Here is a 15,322-nt window from a genome sequence, read left to right on the forward strand (position 1 = left end):
AATAATAATAATAATAATAATAATTTGTTAAGAGAAAGAAAGCTTCAGTCTAAGCGGTATAGAAGATCTGGAAAGTGGGTGGCCCATGAACCCCACTTCTCAAGGGTGTTTTTTGAGCAAAGCCACTTAGGAAGGTTCAAGGTGGGAAAAAACTATAGTCATTTAATAAGATTACAGGTATAGTCGCTTAGGTAATATTGATCCAGAGGGAAGTCACAAAGTAGATGTGAGGTGGGATGGAAGTATGGTGAAGCAATAGGATCGCAACAAGTAGAGTGGCTTGCGTGGTGCTGAGTAAATGGGGACCAAATGGGGAAGCAGGTACCGAACCAGGTGCACGTGGGATGGACAAGGACTCTCCCGGAAGGAAGGGTGAAGGAGGTTTGGTCCTCCTCCCCACGGTGGCTGATGCCTGTTTAGAATGCCGCTCACTGCAGTTTATCCTTAGGGAAAGTACAAGGTGTAGTCATTTCTCTTTTCCTGAGATCCAGCCTCTGGCCACAGTTGTCTCATGCTGTTGTGCCCTGTCTGCCTGCCTGGTAGCTGTCTACTTTAATAGGAATCATGCTGTCACACACCCTCGTCTCTTAAGAAATCATTTTTTATCTCTGATTCAAGGGAGAGACAGCCAGAGAATGTGCGCACTTTTTGGTTACTGTAGAGTGGACTATCCTAGTCTTAGGGCAGAAGATCACAAAACAGTGGAAGTATAAATTACTAAGATCACACTATGGTTTAGCATGTACAGTTCCTAAAATAACTGGCAAAATTCCAGGGATAAGTCTCTGAATGGAGTAAGGAACTTGTGAGTGTGGGTGCCCGTGTGTGCATGTGTGTATGCACGCGTGTGTTTGTGAGTTGCCCATGAAGTCTGACGTTGTTGATTGACGTGAGTGCCCCTGGCAGCGAGGAGCCCAGCAGTGGGTGTTTGGTGGTCCAGGCATGCTGGGTCCTGTTAGAACCTGGGCAAGGCTCGCTGGGATGATTTCAGGTTAAGATTAGTAGCAGAAGAGGGGTTGTGGTGCTTGTACCCAGCTCTCCCCGTAAGGGTAAGACCTGCGCTCTTGGCACTGCGCTGTGGCACGCCCCGCCTGTGGGCACAGCCCAGCAAGGGCGCGTTGTGTGGTACGTAGTTTCTCTTCAGCAAGGCCAGCCTGAGAAGCAGCAGAGCTGTGAGTCGAACGGATCTTTCTTACCAACACGGTAGTGCTGTCAGTTTCCCTTTTCAAAGTTACTTGAACTTGTTTCTCAGCTCTTACAATCTTTCAGATCCAAATTTATTTTGAAACTTTTAAGGCTGCGACAAAAGTTAGAGCAAGTGTGCAGTGAGTGCGCGCAGCTGCCTCCCGACGGCCAGCTTTCGCGGAGCGCTTGGCTCCCATCTCCCACATCTCCCACATCCTGAGATCTCCTTGCTGGCTTTTTGAAAGTATATGAATTGATTTCATCCAGTGTACATTTTCCCAGATAGTAATAACATTTCAGTCCTAAAATTATCATTAATTCAATAGTGTTTAATATATCTATAAAATTATATGAAATTACAAAATTCTCTAGTGATCTAAATGCATTTATTGCATCTTTGTTAGTGTCTAATTTCTGATACTCTTCACCTCCAGTTCCTGAGTGTGTTTAATGACATACATTGTTTTTTTAATTTTTTCTTTTTTGGAGGCGGCCTTGCTGTGCAGTTCAGGCTGGCCTTGAACTCACGTATGTGGCCCATGCTGGCCTCAGTCTTGCTATAATCCTCCTGCCTCAGCCTTCCAGGTGCTGGGATTACAGGTGTGCACCACCGTGCTAAGTTTCTGTTCTTAGTAGGGCGTGCTGCAGTACGTGGTGGCGGCTGCCTCGTGCGAGGGGAGTCAGTGTGTGCGCAGAGCACACCCTCACTCTCACGCCCCTGCTCTGTGGGCGCACCCCCCCCAAGCCTTAGTCCTCTTCCCATCCGCAGAGACTGGCGCTCTTTCCTAGCATCCGTTTCTCAGTTTACCCCCCAACCCATTCATGCCTTGAGTTTCTCACGTAAGAGAAGCTTCAACATTTAAGCGTGTGCGTCTTAACAGATTTCACTCAATATCCTGATTTTGAGGTGGAATGACACACATTGTCCGTCTTCTGTCTAGGTCAGTAGTGGGCAACGTGTCCCTCATTTTCAGTGTGTCCCAGTGTTGATTTGGTTAGATAAGCTGCACTTCTGTTTTTACACTGAGTATATGTTTGCAGTGTATGACGTTACCTTTGTTTTAGGGAGTGTGTATGTGTGTTTATCTTATCTAGTGACTTTTTTTTGGTGGCCGGCTCAGCCCACCCTGGGCGTGGAGTTGGCGCAACATATGGTGCCAGAGACCTAACAGCGGTCTCTTTGCACTTGCCTAAGCTTGCCTAGGCAGGCGCTGTAGACCTCTGAGCTGTCTTGCTGGCCCATATCTGACCATTTTTGATGCCCTGACCTGCGAACATTTCCTGTTGGTGACATAAGGAAGGCATCTGCTCCTGACTGACTTCCGGCTGATGGGTAATGCGGAGAGCATCGTGTTCCCTCGAGACGTGGGCCGGAGCGCTCCAGCAGTCCCGGTCATCTCTAGCAATCCCAATCGTCCTTGCCTGAGTTAGCTTCTGAGTGTGCACTTGTATGGTGGTAATCTTCATTATACAGTGTAATCTTCGTTCTTTTCACATTGATTTTCTTTCACAGCTCTTTCTGATTAAAAAAATTAAAGTTTAAATCATTACTGTTTTGTCATTATAAGTAGGTTACCCATTACCCCTAGCACTTACTACCAGCTTAAATTTCTTTTGTAGTGTTTAACTAAATTTTCCAATGGAATAGTTTAAAGTAGTGTCTACCTTGGGTTCTAGATTTTCTTAAGAAATCGCTCATAGTGTTGATAATTATATTTTAGTGTATTATATTTATAAGCTCCTTAAGATTTCTTAGCGCTTCCTTTCATACCCCTGCCTTAGTATTTTGTTTGATCAGTGATTTTAATTGTGGTTACTGACTGGGTTATAAAATATGTTTATGAACTAAGGCAGAATTTAATAAAAAAGATGGAGTATTTTCTGAGACTGGAAAAGACCTTAATTTTTTGTGGGACTGGGGTTGAACACAGCACTCAGCTGACCTGCATCCCTAACCTTTTTTAACTTTTTAATTTGAGAGTTCCACTGTAATAAGCAGGGGGGCATGTGATCAAATGATAGGCTTATGAGGACACAGCGAGGCACACACTGTCATTAATACCTGGGTGCAGGTAGGCAGAGGGTGTGACTGACAGCCATCGGCAGGGGCAAGGAGAAGTGGGCCCCTTTCTTGGGATTGAAAGGAGGTGGGGGACACCAGGCAGGAAGAGCCGAGTACACATCCCTGGCTGTCTTGCATCTCCCTGCACAAAGTCCTTGAAGTGTCTGGTGTAAATTTTTGGGTGGCTGCTGATGTCCCGGGATCTGTAAAATTCCTTGTCTTATCTTCTCTCTTCTACAACATCCTGTGGCTGAAGTTGCCAGCCTGCTACTGAGCCAAGCTCCCTGCTGAGGACAGAGCCTCTGCCTGGTCTCACTGAGACCTTGCACTCACTTGGTTGCTAAATGATTTCCTGCTGGCCTGCAACTCGTGCACCTCCTGCCTCAGCCTCCTGGAGTGCTGGAATTACAGGAGTGCACCCAGGCCTGGCTTGGAGTAAGCATTCAAATGACAACTAAGTTGAGCAGTAACAGAACTAATTAAGTTAAGGAGAAATTAATCACTGTTTAATTGCAGGGGAAATACGTGATAAGTTACTCTTTGTAAAGAATTCATAGGACTCACACATTGAATAAACATAAATGTAATCCACTTTCATCACTGAATATGTGTGTTTCTAGTTCACTTCTTACTGAGGCCAGTTGCAGTGATAGAATGAGCTCAGGCCAGCACTAAGAGTGTGTTACCAGCCTAGCCGTGCTGGAGGGCGAGGGGGCTTTGTGCCCTGCAATGTGTCTGAAGGGAGAGGTGCAGGGTACAGAACAAGGTGAACCTGAGACCGAAGGGGCTCCACGCAGCCAAATTGGGGAGGCTGAGAGAGTACACCCAGAATAAAAAGTGATCTTTGTCCTGTTTGAGAATCCACACGTCATCCGTAGGACAGAAAGCTAGAGACCAGTGATTTCTGCTGGTGGAAGGAGCAGCCCCATCTGAAAACCTGAAGTGGGTGGGCAGCTTGCCTCTCCCAGGCACCCAGTGAGCGTGCCTGCCTGCTGCCTTCGTTGTGGGAGCTGAGACAGTGGGCCACATCTGACCCCAAAATATGACGTGCAGAGCCTGACAGCTTCTCCTTTGTGCCTCAGACTACCCTCACAAGTACGGGCCGCAGGGCGGCTGTGCCGACCACTCAGTGTTCGAGAGGATGAAGCGGTACCAGATGACGGGGGTGGAGGAAGCCACGCAGGTGAGCCCGTCCAGCTCGTAGTCCAGAGCCTGTGTCCCCGAGCCACTGTGGTAAAATACTTACATTTTTATGCTAAGGTTCCAGGTAACTTACCAGTAGTAAAGAGGTGGTGCTGAGGCAGAGGTGTGAATGTGTGTGGGACCCCAAAATATGACGTGTCCACAGTCTAATTGGCCTTCCATGTTCCATCATGAAGTGTTTCAGAATTGAATTGTGTGTTTTATATAAATGTAGTATATGTAAAATTAAAGGTGCCAACTGGTCCTGGTTTGCCTTACTGTTCACTTGTTCTTTTATTTTGCAGTAGGGTCTCACTATGTGGTACAGGCTGGCCTTGAAGTCAGTGTGTGCTGGGATTACAGAGATGAACCACCATGCCCAGCTGTTAATCTCTTTTTTTTTTTTTTTTTTTTTTCTCCTTCTTTTTTTGCGCGGAACCGGGGATTGAACTCAGGCCCTTGTGCTTGCCAGGGAAGCGCATATTCCATTGAGCCATCTCCCCGGCCCCTTGTTAATCTCTTTTAGTACTGACAGTCTTAGTCCCTAGACAAACGGGGATGGTTGTTGACCCTAATAAAAATCTCAGTGCTTATGGTTTTTAATAGTAAAGTTTTGGTTTTGGGGATTTTTTTTTTTTTTTTTTCCGTTTGACTAAATTTTTTTTTTTCACCTTTCTTTAATTATAAGTGGTAGGTTATAGTTGTCAAAACATTTTTTTCTTTCGTGATAAAACATTGCTACAGTTTGGATAGTCTGAATACTATAGGGTGGGTGGTGTTTCTGGAGCCATACAGATGTAAATTCAGGTCTGTTTTTTGGTCTGCAAAATGGCATGTACAGTTCTATTTTAGGTGGACTTCAAATATTACCTGAGATTTTATCTATGCATTCATGGAAGATTGGCAGCATGTACAGTATTGATCTGCCAAATGTCATAGGCAATGCAGTAAGTTCTGGCAGTGTGTGGAGACGAAGCTGAAGACTTGTTCTCAGAAAGCTTATAGTTTAATTGGAGGGAAAGGGAAACAGGGTAGTAGGGGTGGAAAATCTTGTACACAGGATAGTACACACCACAGCAGAGAAATAGCTAACCCGGCCTTGGCAGCACTTGTGAGCAGTAATCGGAGGCTAAAAGAGCAGAGGAGTCAGGTTAGCCCTGAGAGCTGGAAAGAGTACTCTAAGCGGGAGGAGTGGTACTACATGAAGACTAGAGATACAGGAAGGAAGATGGAGCACCTTTAACTGGGGTCCAGGAAACTAATCAGCAGGTGCTCAGGTGAAGCGAAACTGGCTTATGCCACAGGTCTTAGTCATATGGGCACAGGGAATGAGTTCAGGCCGCTGAGCTGGGAGGGAAGAGTTTGAGTTGAGTGACTTAGTAGAGCACTACCATCGAGAATACATTGCACTTGTTGATAGGAGCAGCAGACTAACAGAAATACAATGAAAGAGAAATGGCATGTTTTTCAGAATAAGTGTGAGAAAAAATTACTGGCTGGGCGTGGTGGTACATGTCCGTAATCCCAGCACTTGAGAGGCTGAGGCAGGAGGATTGCTGAGTTCCAGGCTAGCCTGGGCTACAAAGTGAGTTCTAAGGTCTGGTGTCATGGTTAAGTATAGCCTGCTGGGACACAGCCACACCCACGTGTTGATGCCTTGTCTGGCAGCTTTTATGCTAGAGGGATAAGTTAACTAGTGATAAGAGACTATATAGTCTGAGAGTCTGAATTCTTTTTTTTTTTCCATAATTTTATTGATAAATAGCAATGAGACAGTTTCAAATCAAATCACTAGGACAGTTTCAATAACTAACACACTGCATACATTCTTCTTAGTGGTTAATTGCTGTACAAGATGTGGACATGATATCCTATTTACAAACACCATTAGAACGTATCATTCTGTTCATTAAGAGAATGTAGCTATATATCTATCCCAACCACTTTGAATACATAGATACAAAATGGACATTCATCTGTATCCCCTTTTTTTGTTAAGTTCCATCATTTAAAGATTATAGATGTGTAAACTCAGCAAAATATTCTAAAAGAATTCAGTAGTCCATAATAGTATTGGGTCTTCCACTTGACTGGCAATGTCAGAAATTGTTGACCTGAGTCCCCCACAGCTCAACATAACAGCATGGCTTTACTTCCCATATTTCATCTTCACACTTTTCTGCTGGATGGTTAAGACCAAGGTAAAGCAGGACCTATGCAACAAGAGTTGTAGCTTTTGGGTCTGATAAGGTCAGTGAAATCACCTCAGGATTTATCTTGAGATCCTGTACCTCAGATTGTAGAACCTTTGTCAGTGTCAGCCATGTGAGAGTCTGAATTCTTACTGTCAAACCTCTTTTTGTGACAGTAGTAGGTTTTGACCCCAGGGTTTTCACACTAGGCTACATCTCCCATGCTTTCTAATTTAAAAAAAAAGAAGAAAAAAAATTTAGACAGGATTTTACTAAGCTGTCCAGACTGGGCTCAAACATGCATCCCTCCTGCCCGCCCCAGCCTCCCAGAATGCTGGGATTATAGGTACTGTTGTGCCTGGCCACTGTTAAAGCTTTTGACCAGGAGATGGAAGGAGGGAAGGAAGAGGGAGGGGAAGAAAAGGGGTGGTCACACATGTTCCTGTGCCAGTCCCATGGTAAGTGCAGTCATTGCAAATGTGTACTAATGACTTTTAAGAAAATGTTAACAGGAATTTCCTGCACTGTAGCAAGTAGTGAGAAATGGGAGGGGCGAGTAGTTAACATGTCAACAAAGGAAATCAGATCTAGTTAAAAATACCCCAAAGCGAGGTAGGAAAAAAGACACAGAATAGGTAGGACAAACTGGAGAAATACCTTGGTAGTAAGTTTAAATCTAACCCTATTAATGGCCATGCTAAAGTAAATGGGCTAAATATTAAGAGCTGAGATGGTTAGAGCAGTAAACGCGAGCCAGCTCAGGCAGTGGTCCGCCCCTGTAATCTCAGCTGCTCCACAGAAGAGCACAGTTAGGAAAGCCCTGCGGTTACGGTTACGCCAGTGGGCTGTTAACAAAGCAGTTTTTAAGTTTCTACACCAGCATTCGGCAACAAAGAGTAGAAGAGAACTTCCTCAGACTGTTCAGAGCATCTATAAAAAACCTGCAGCAAAGGTATAACAACAAAAACAAGCATAAAACCCCAAACAAACATAAAACAACAACAGTAATAACCTAGAGCTAACTTAGTAAGTAGTAGTGAATTGGTTATTAATCCTAGTGTTGATTTATCTAGTAGTTGAAAAACTGATCCTGAAAATTAGGTTGATGTGTAAAGAACCTGGAATAGCCAGAACAGTTTTCAACAAGGAAAAACAAACAAAAAGCCCCTCTCAAAATAAACAAGACTAGAGGATTTCACCACTTGGTTATCAAGACTTACTATAAAGCTGCAGGAATTAAGATAGTGTCCTCTTGACCTAAGAGTAAGTAAATATAGATCAGTGGAACAGAATAGTCTGATTTCTGGAAGGTCTCAAAGTAATTTTTTTAAAGAAATCTTTTATCTATTTGTTTTATTTATTTGGTATAGGGTCTTGTTACACAGCTTACACCTCTGAGCTATCTTTCTTGGCCCTTAAAGTAATTTCAAGAAGGAAAGAATAGTCTTTTTTTGAAGTACTAGAACAATTGAACATCCTATGGGAGAAGAATCCTTCTGTAGACCTTATATAAAAATTAACTCAGTGTGATGAAAGGAAAGAAAAAAGTGAAAGAAGTGAAAGAGAAAGTTCAGTAAACGGGCCAGGAAGATAGCTCAATAGAATAAGCACTTGCCTGGCAAGTGAAGCGTCCTGAGTTCAATCCCCAGTACTGAAAAAAAAAAAAAAAAAGTTCAGTAAAAATTACAGTAGACTTAAGCTTACAGGAAAAAAACATAGAAGAAATTTTTATGATTTTCAGATAGATAATTTCTTAGGATACAAAACAAAAAAATGTGTGAACTAAACTTTATCAAGGTTAAAAACTTCATCTCAAAAGACACAGAGAAGAAAATGTGAAAACAAGCCACAGACCGAGAGAAGATTTACAACACACCTGACAAAGGACTTTCTGTCAGAATGTGTGACAAACTCTTTCAACTCCATTAAAACACTGATAAAGCAGCCCAGTGTGGTGGCACCTGCTTGCAACTGCGGCTCAGAGGAGGCTGAGGCAGAAGGTGGGAGCTTAACAACTTAGGGAGAGCCTGTCTCAGAGTTTACACAAGTAGTTGAGAATGTAAGCATATAAGAATGGAAGGATCTGAGAAGGGCCAAAGCACAGTCTGCAGGGTAACAAAATGTGCTGACTCCAACGAAACTTGTGCCTTAACATCAAAGAAGTTTGGGACTGAGAACCCATCCAAGTCACTGCACTGCAGAGACAGAAGGTTCAGTTCCCCAGGCTAGCTTTGTCCGTTCTACATCACTCCAAGACACGAAAAGCAAAAGCTGGGGAAAGCAAAAGGAGATGGAGAGGAAGTGCGTGATGGTTTGAAAAGCAGACAGAATGAAACCCATCCGCGAGGCTGAGGCCGAAAGGATTGTAAATTTGAACCTATCTGGGCAGCTTAGTGGCGGCCTGTCTCCAAGTTTTAAGGAAAAGAAAAAATATTTTGAAAACACTTTAAAAGGCATAAGGATGTAGCTTAGTGTGGAGGCTCTGCGTCAAGCCCCCTCCTGTGTTGCAACAACAAGAGCATCTGAACCACTCAGTAATAGAGTTGAGCACCTTTATGTTAATTTCTGTACTTCTCGTTGAAAGAGTGACTGTTTTGGAGGTAGGATGTGGGCCCACACACCGTACCTGGCTTTAAGACTGACCTGTTATGCTAGGTGTGGGGGTGCACTCCTGTAATGCAAGCACTGAGGCTTGAGGTGGCTGAGGCAGGACAACTGCAGTGAGTTCAAGGCCAGCCAGGGCTACAGAGTGAGACCCTGTCTCAAAAGAGATTGACTTTCTAATTTTTTTTTTTAAATGTATTTAGTACAGGGTCTATAAGGTCTCACTGCACAGCTCAGACTCGTAGTGATCTTCCTGTTTTCAGCCTGCCAAGCACAGGATTACAGGCGTGTGCCACCATGCCCAGTCCCAGTCACCGTCTCATTGTGCCCTGGGGCCCAGCTGGGGCTGGCGCAGCACGCCTGCCCGGTATCAAACCCCGGTCCCTGTGTCTGCCTAAGCAAGTGCTTTAATCCGCTGAGCTCTCTGGCCAGCCCATATGACTTTTTAATTTAAAATGTTAAAAATTGTTTCCACATTAAAACATTCAGATTTTTTTCAGGGGTGGAAAATCTTGCCTTTACAACTTGTAACAGTAGTAGGTTTACTATAGAGAACCCCTTTTTGTCTAGAATAACAGTTGTAAAAAAAGAGTGTAGCACATATGTGCACTTGAAGCGCGTCTTAGCGTTTTAGTCATTTACAGAGAGAGTGATAATGGAAACCTGGAAACCATTTAAAGGAAGACCCTGAGCAAAGTCCTATTGAAGCTGTGTACAGGGACCTTCCTTCAAGGTAGACTGGATTTCACATGTCCCCACATACAGCTTTAATTCTTTTATTTTCAGTACCAGGTATCGGACTCAGGACCTTGTGCCTGCCAGGCAGCTGCTGAGCCACTGAGCTATATGTCATGTACCACTCCCTGCAGCTTTGATGTATTTAGTCGTGTCTGGAGACTAGCATTTGACCCAAGATGATGTTAGCAAGGAATTTTTTTCATCAACAAGATCAGCATATATGCTGATATATATATGTTATATACAACATATGTTATGGCATGAAATCTGGTACATGTATGCAGTGTAGGGTAGTGGACGTGTGTGCTGTTTCTGTCTCCTCCACCAGCTCTCTGTGTTCCCTTTGCACTTGTCCCCGTAGTCCTCTTGGAGGAGGGCCGGCCGGTCCGCACCCGGCTGTGCTGTGTGCAGCACCCCGATGTGCTCCCTTTCCTCGCTGCTTGGCCCCCGTGTCTTCCTGCCTGCCGGCCACGGTGGTCTGCATTCCCCAGAGACCTTGCTACTGGCCTTGAGAACCACACTGCATCATAGTAGTGCGAAACTGCTTAGTAGGTGTATATGCCCAGCCCACTGTGTGTATGTATGTATGTATGTATGTATGTATGTATTTATTTATTTATTTAATGTGTGGCCAGCTCAGCCCACCAGGGGGCGGGCTGGCTGGCATGTGGTGCTGGGGGATTGAAACGCGGTCCCTGTGCTTTGCTTAGCTTGTTCTAAGTAGGTGCTTTAGACCACTGAGCCATCTCACCAGCCCACTGTGTGTATTCTTAACTATAAAAATCATATAGGAAATCTTGCTAATTATCAGAAAAAACTCTTTTTTCGTATATAGAAACCTCAAGAAGAACATGCTCCCAATGGCCCAGAACTCCTGAGGAAGAAACGTACGACTTTAGCTGAAAGAAATACTTGTCAGCTTTATATTCAGACTGATCACCTCTTCTATAAATACTACGGGACACGAGAAGCTGTGATCGCCCAGGTGCGTGTGCGATGATGCGCTATTTTAGTTTTCTGTTGGATCATGCTTCTGTGGTGCATACACTGTCTTGGAGAAAAGGAAGGGGATGTGGTGGAATCCACCAGGTAAGCGCAGAAATAATGGAAGGCAGTTAGGACGGCGTGCTCGGAAGCAGTGTGGGAAGCGCACTTCCTGAGGGAGGTGGTGCCTTGGAAGCTTGCCTTTGTGCTGTGCCGTGGGCTGGTGCTGAGGATCGAGTGCCAGCTGAGCCTGCGTACCTTTGAGAATGGCTTTCATCTGTGGACACAAGGGATCAAGGAGCCTTTCGGAGGGCTTCTGCTCTGGGTTATCCCGTGCCGAGCACTCTCTGGGGCTCCTCGTTGCGCTGTCTTCTGCATTCTTACAAATGTTCACACTTTGGAGGATATTCCTTCCCAGTGGTGTGAGGGTTCCCTGAAGGGAAGGTCAGGCGATGCATTTGGAGTCACAGGATTTGAAGCTGGGAGATGGGCTACCACCCATGGAAAGGATGGGCTCACTGTGGTGGCAGACACCAGCTTAGTGTTAGCTGTGTGTGCAAGCCAGGTGAGTCCATAGTGAGTTCAAGGCCAGCCTAAACGACATGGCTAGAAAAGCCCAAGTGATCACTCACTTAGGAGGTGGAACTGGAACTTGAGGAGAGTTAGCCTGGAGCTGTCGACGTGGAGTGCAGTGGGGGACTGGGTCCTGGGAGAAGCTACCGTGCTGTGTTCAGTGGCTAGGTGAGAGGGAGCACGAGAAAGTGGAGGGGCCTGGCAGGCCCGTTTCAGGGAGAATGCACAGTGAATTGTGTGATTGCGTAGAAGTTGGCTTTCAGCTGCTGGACTGAGCAGAAGTTGAGCAGAGGAGGCAGTAAAGCTTTCAAGAGATGTGAAAAAGACAAAAGAATCCAGTGGCTTAGAAATAACATGGATTTGGGGGCCTGGGGGACATAGGTGAACATGAGCGAGTTTGTAGGCCGAGGAAAGTGACTCAGTAGAGAAGCAGTGAAAGATACAAGAGACAGATGTAATGCTGTTGAGCACCCCAGCGCCTCTGAGAGCGCTTTGAACGTGTGGTGGAGGCTGGCATCAGCAAGAGGGAGAAGTTTGATTGAAGGCAGATGGAGACAGATAAAGATAGGGATGTTTAGAAGAGGGAAGGGGAGCCGAGTACTTAAAGTGCAGGTGGAATCAGGCCTGGAGTAGTGTCTGCACTTGTCGCCGTCAGAGAGGGTGGGACAGTGGACTGGCCGGAGTGTTGTGGCGGCAGCTGAGCCAGACAGAGCAAATGCTTGGTGGACACGGCAGCCGGGTGAGCGCTGCCTTAGTCCCGTACGTCACAGTGGCCCAGTTTGAGTCAGTCTTAGCATAAATGAAGACACTGCCCAACCTAAGGAAGCGCTGTGTGAAGAGGCACGGGCCTGTGACTGGGCGGACCGAGGAGTGGCTTTTACGGGACCGGGCAGGAGCAGGCTTTGCTTTTGCATTTGGCCAGAGAAGAGTCTGGGAAGCAAAGAGTATCACTAATCTTTGCTATTTTTTTGCCCAATCTGTGATGAGACATTTTAAAATCTGAAAATTGTGGGACATAATTAATTCCAGATTTTGGACTTGAAAGTTCATAATCTTTCTCCTACTTGAGAAGAATGATCGCTAATTGTTCTTTTTCTCAATTGACAGATATCCAGTCATGTCAAAGCGATTGACACAATTTACCAGACCACAGACTTCTCGGGAATCCGAAACATCAGTTTCATGGTGAAACGCATAAGAGTAAGAGCTTTCAAAGCTAAAGAAAATTAAGAAGTGAAGTAATAGGCCTGCTTATCAAAGAGAAAATGCTTGGTTTTTAGCTTCATGTTTATGTAACAAATGCTTTTAACAATGATTAAGTAATTTAAATACTTAGCTTGGACTGACTGACTGTTCATATGTACTCCTGGCTTGTACACATAAGGACACTTGGCTTCGTGGTTGAAGGATTAAATCTACAGGGTTTAAATCTGGACTGAACTAGAGATGAAGAACAGCAGGTTTCTGTCTGATCAGTACACCATTAGTAAAGCCCTGAGCCCCTCAGGAACTTCCTGGAAAACGAGATGCGTTTTTCAGACTCTTATGTTATTCCCCAGCTCAAGATTTGCTTTGTGGGGACTGGGGATGTAGCTCAGTGGCACAGTGCTTGCTTGGCAAGTGTGAGGCCCCAAGTTCAATTGTTGGTACCCCCTCACCAAGAAAAAAAAGATTTGCTCTGTGGTTCCAGGGAAGGAGCATAGATACAGTGTTAAAACCAGAAGTTGGAAAAATACTTATGCCATAATTTTTTCTGAAAGTTTGTATCAAGTTTTAAGAACCCTTTCAGGAAAGAAAACCATATTTTTCTTAATTAATTTGACCACGAAACCTTTTTTGTGTTAATATTGCCCAAGATTCCAGAAACTATCAGTTTTTCAGAAGAGCCGCTTCGGAGTCCCAGGGTCAGTGGTTATGAGCTTGACTGTGGCAGATTATAAGTAAATAAATGTGCCTGGCAGGTGCAAGGTGCTGAGTCAGCTTCCAGTACTAGAAAAAACAAAAAGCCTATGTTACGAATTGAGCTACTTGTTTCAGAAATTTTCTGAGTTTCCTGAATGTGCATGTACATTTTTTTAAGACTTTATACACTGAATATACAGCCTGAGTTTTTTTTTAAATCTATTACAAAAGTATTTGCCACAGTGTTCTTTATATTTGTTTCCCTGTTTCTCTTAAAACATGGTTGACTAGATAAATGTGTGTACTAGAAAATGATAGTGTATGTAATAATGTAGCGGCAGGCGGCTCTCCTTTTTAAAGGCAGTGTAATTAAATCTTAAATTGGATTGTCTCACGGTGAAATATAGTGTATAGACTTGCAATGTAAGAGCTCTTTGTAGTCAGCTACTTTCGTGCACTGAGGATTGTGTCCAGCCACAACTGAGTGAGTGAAAGTGCTGCGCAGCACGTAGAATCTGGGTGTTACTGCCTAGTGAACAGAGCAGTGAAATCTGCAGTAGAAAGCAGAGGATGGCCGAACAAGTTTGGTGAAGCATTTTTTTTTTTTTGAGACAGAGTCTCACTGTGGTGTAGCTGAGGTTGGCCTTGATGCCTCGGCTTCCTGAGTGCTGGGATTATAGGCGTGCACCACACCTGGCTGGAGCACATTTTTTTTTTTTTTTTTTTAAGAGAGAGAGCAGAATATATTTATTGGAGGAAAGACAACTCCTGTCCAAGAGGAGGACAGAAGGGGGACCCAAGTGGGTTGGTTGCCCCAGAAACACCTTTTTCAGAAGTAAAATGGTTCGCATTCTGGAAAAGAAATGCTTGTGTACACATGAGTGGTGTCTGCTTGCTTTGAGATCTTTATTGAGATTAAAACTGTTATTTGTTAATTTTTTGGTTGTTTGGAAACATTGTCTCTCTGTAGTCCAGGCTGGGCTGGAGCTCTGGGCGGTCCTCCTGCCTCAGTCTCCTGAATTCCAGGGGTGTGCCTGGCTTAGAATCATAGTTTAAATCTCATTTGTTAAGGGTGTATGTAATTCATTAAATAGTTTAAAATTTGTATTTGATCAGTAAATATTTAAATATTAATAATATATTTCTAACGTGTAATCAGATAGCCAGTGTTACGGAAGTATCAGAGAATTTCATTTTTATGTTCAGTAGTAGAAAGCTGTCTGTGTTTTAAATTATGGGTGGTTTTATAATATACATGTGGTTGCCTTTGAATCTTTTTGTGTTCTGGGGCTGACTACAACTGAATGTGTTTGGCAGTCAGTGGGTAGGGCAGAGCTCTGGGCTTGGCACAGAGGTGTGTGCCTGCAGCCTTAACACGGAGGGAGGTGAGGCAAGGAGCTCCCAAGCCCAGGTCCCCTCCAGGGAGCTCCTGAGCCTCTAGCTCAAAGCCTGAAATAAAAAAAGTGGCTGGGGATGTGGCTCGGTGGCAGACTGCCGTGGGTCGCAGTCCTCAGCTCTGTGGCCGGCCCGGTGCGGGGCGGCGTTGGCTGCCCCGCAGGGGCCGCTCTAGGCCTGAGGCACCCGGGGCCGCACCCCGTAGCGAGGCGAGGCGCGGCGCAGGGGATTTGCTGATGCTGGTGGCCTGATGTCTCTTAGATCAACACAACTGCGGATGAGAAGGACCCCACAAACCCTTTCCGTTTCCCCAATATCGGCGTGGAGAAGTTTTTAGAGCTGAATTCGGAGCAGAACCATGACGACTACTGCTTGGCCTACGTCTTCACGGACCGGGACTTCGACGACGGGGTGCTCGGCCTGGCCTGGGTGGGGGCGCCCTCAGGTAGCTGCGCGCCCCCGCCGCGCACGCGCGGTGCGCAGGGGCCTGGGGCCTGGGGCCTGG

General features: G+C 45.1%; 1 protein-coding gene across 1 annotated transcript in view; it reads left to right on the top strand.

The window, feature by feature from the left end:
- Nucleotides 1-15,322, top strand: part of Adam10 (ADAM metallopeptidase domain 10) — a 141,879-nt gene that overhangs the window by 93,397 nt on the left and 33,160 nt on the right. The window contains exons 5-8 of the mRNA XM_023712550.1: nucleotides 4,330-4,430; nucleotides 10,799-10,948; nucleotides 12,628-12,720; nucleotides 15,079-15,262. Of these exons, the coding sequence (XP_023568318.1) occupies nucleotides 4,330-4,430; nucleotides 10,799-10,948; nucleotides 12,628-12,720; nucleotides 15,079-15,262 (528 nt within the window). The remainder of the gene's footprint in view (nucleotides 1-4,329; nucleotides 4,431-10,798; nucleotides 10,949-12,627; nucleotides 12,721-15,078; nucleotides 15,263-15,322) is intronic.

This window comes from Octodon degus, unplaced genomic scaffold (assembly GCF_000260255.1).
Source record: "Octodon degus isolate 3935 unplaced genomic scaffold, OctDeg1.0 scaffold00026, whole genome shotgun sequence".
NCBI classification, from domain to species: domain Eukaryota; kingdom Metazoa; phylum Chordata; class Mammalia; order Rodentia; family Octodontidae; genus Octodon; species Octodon degus.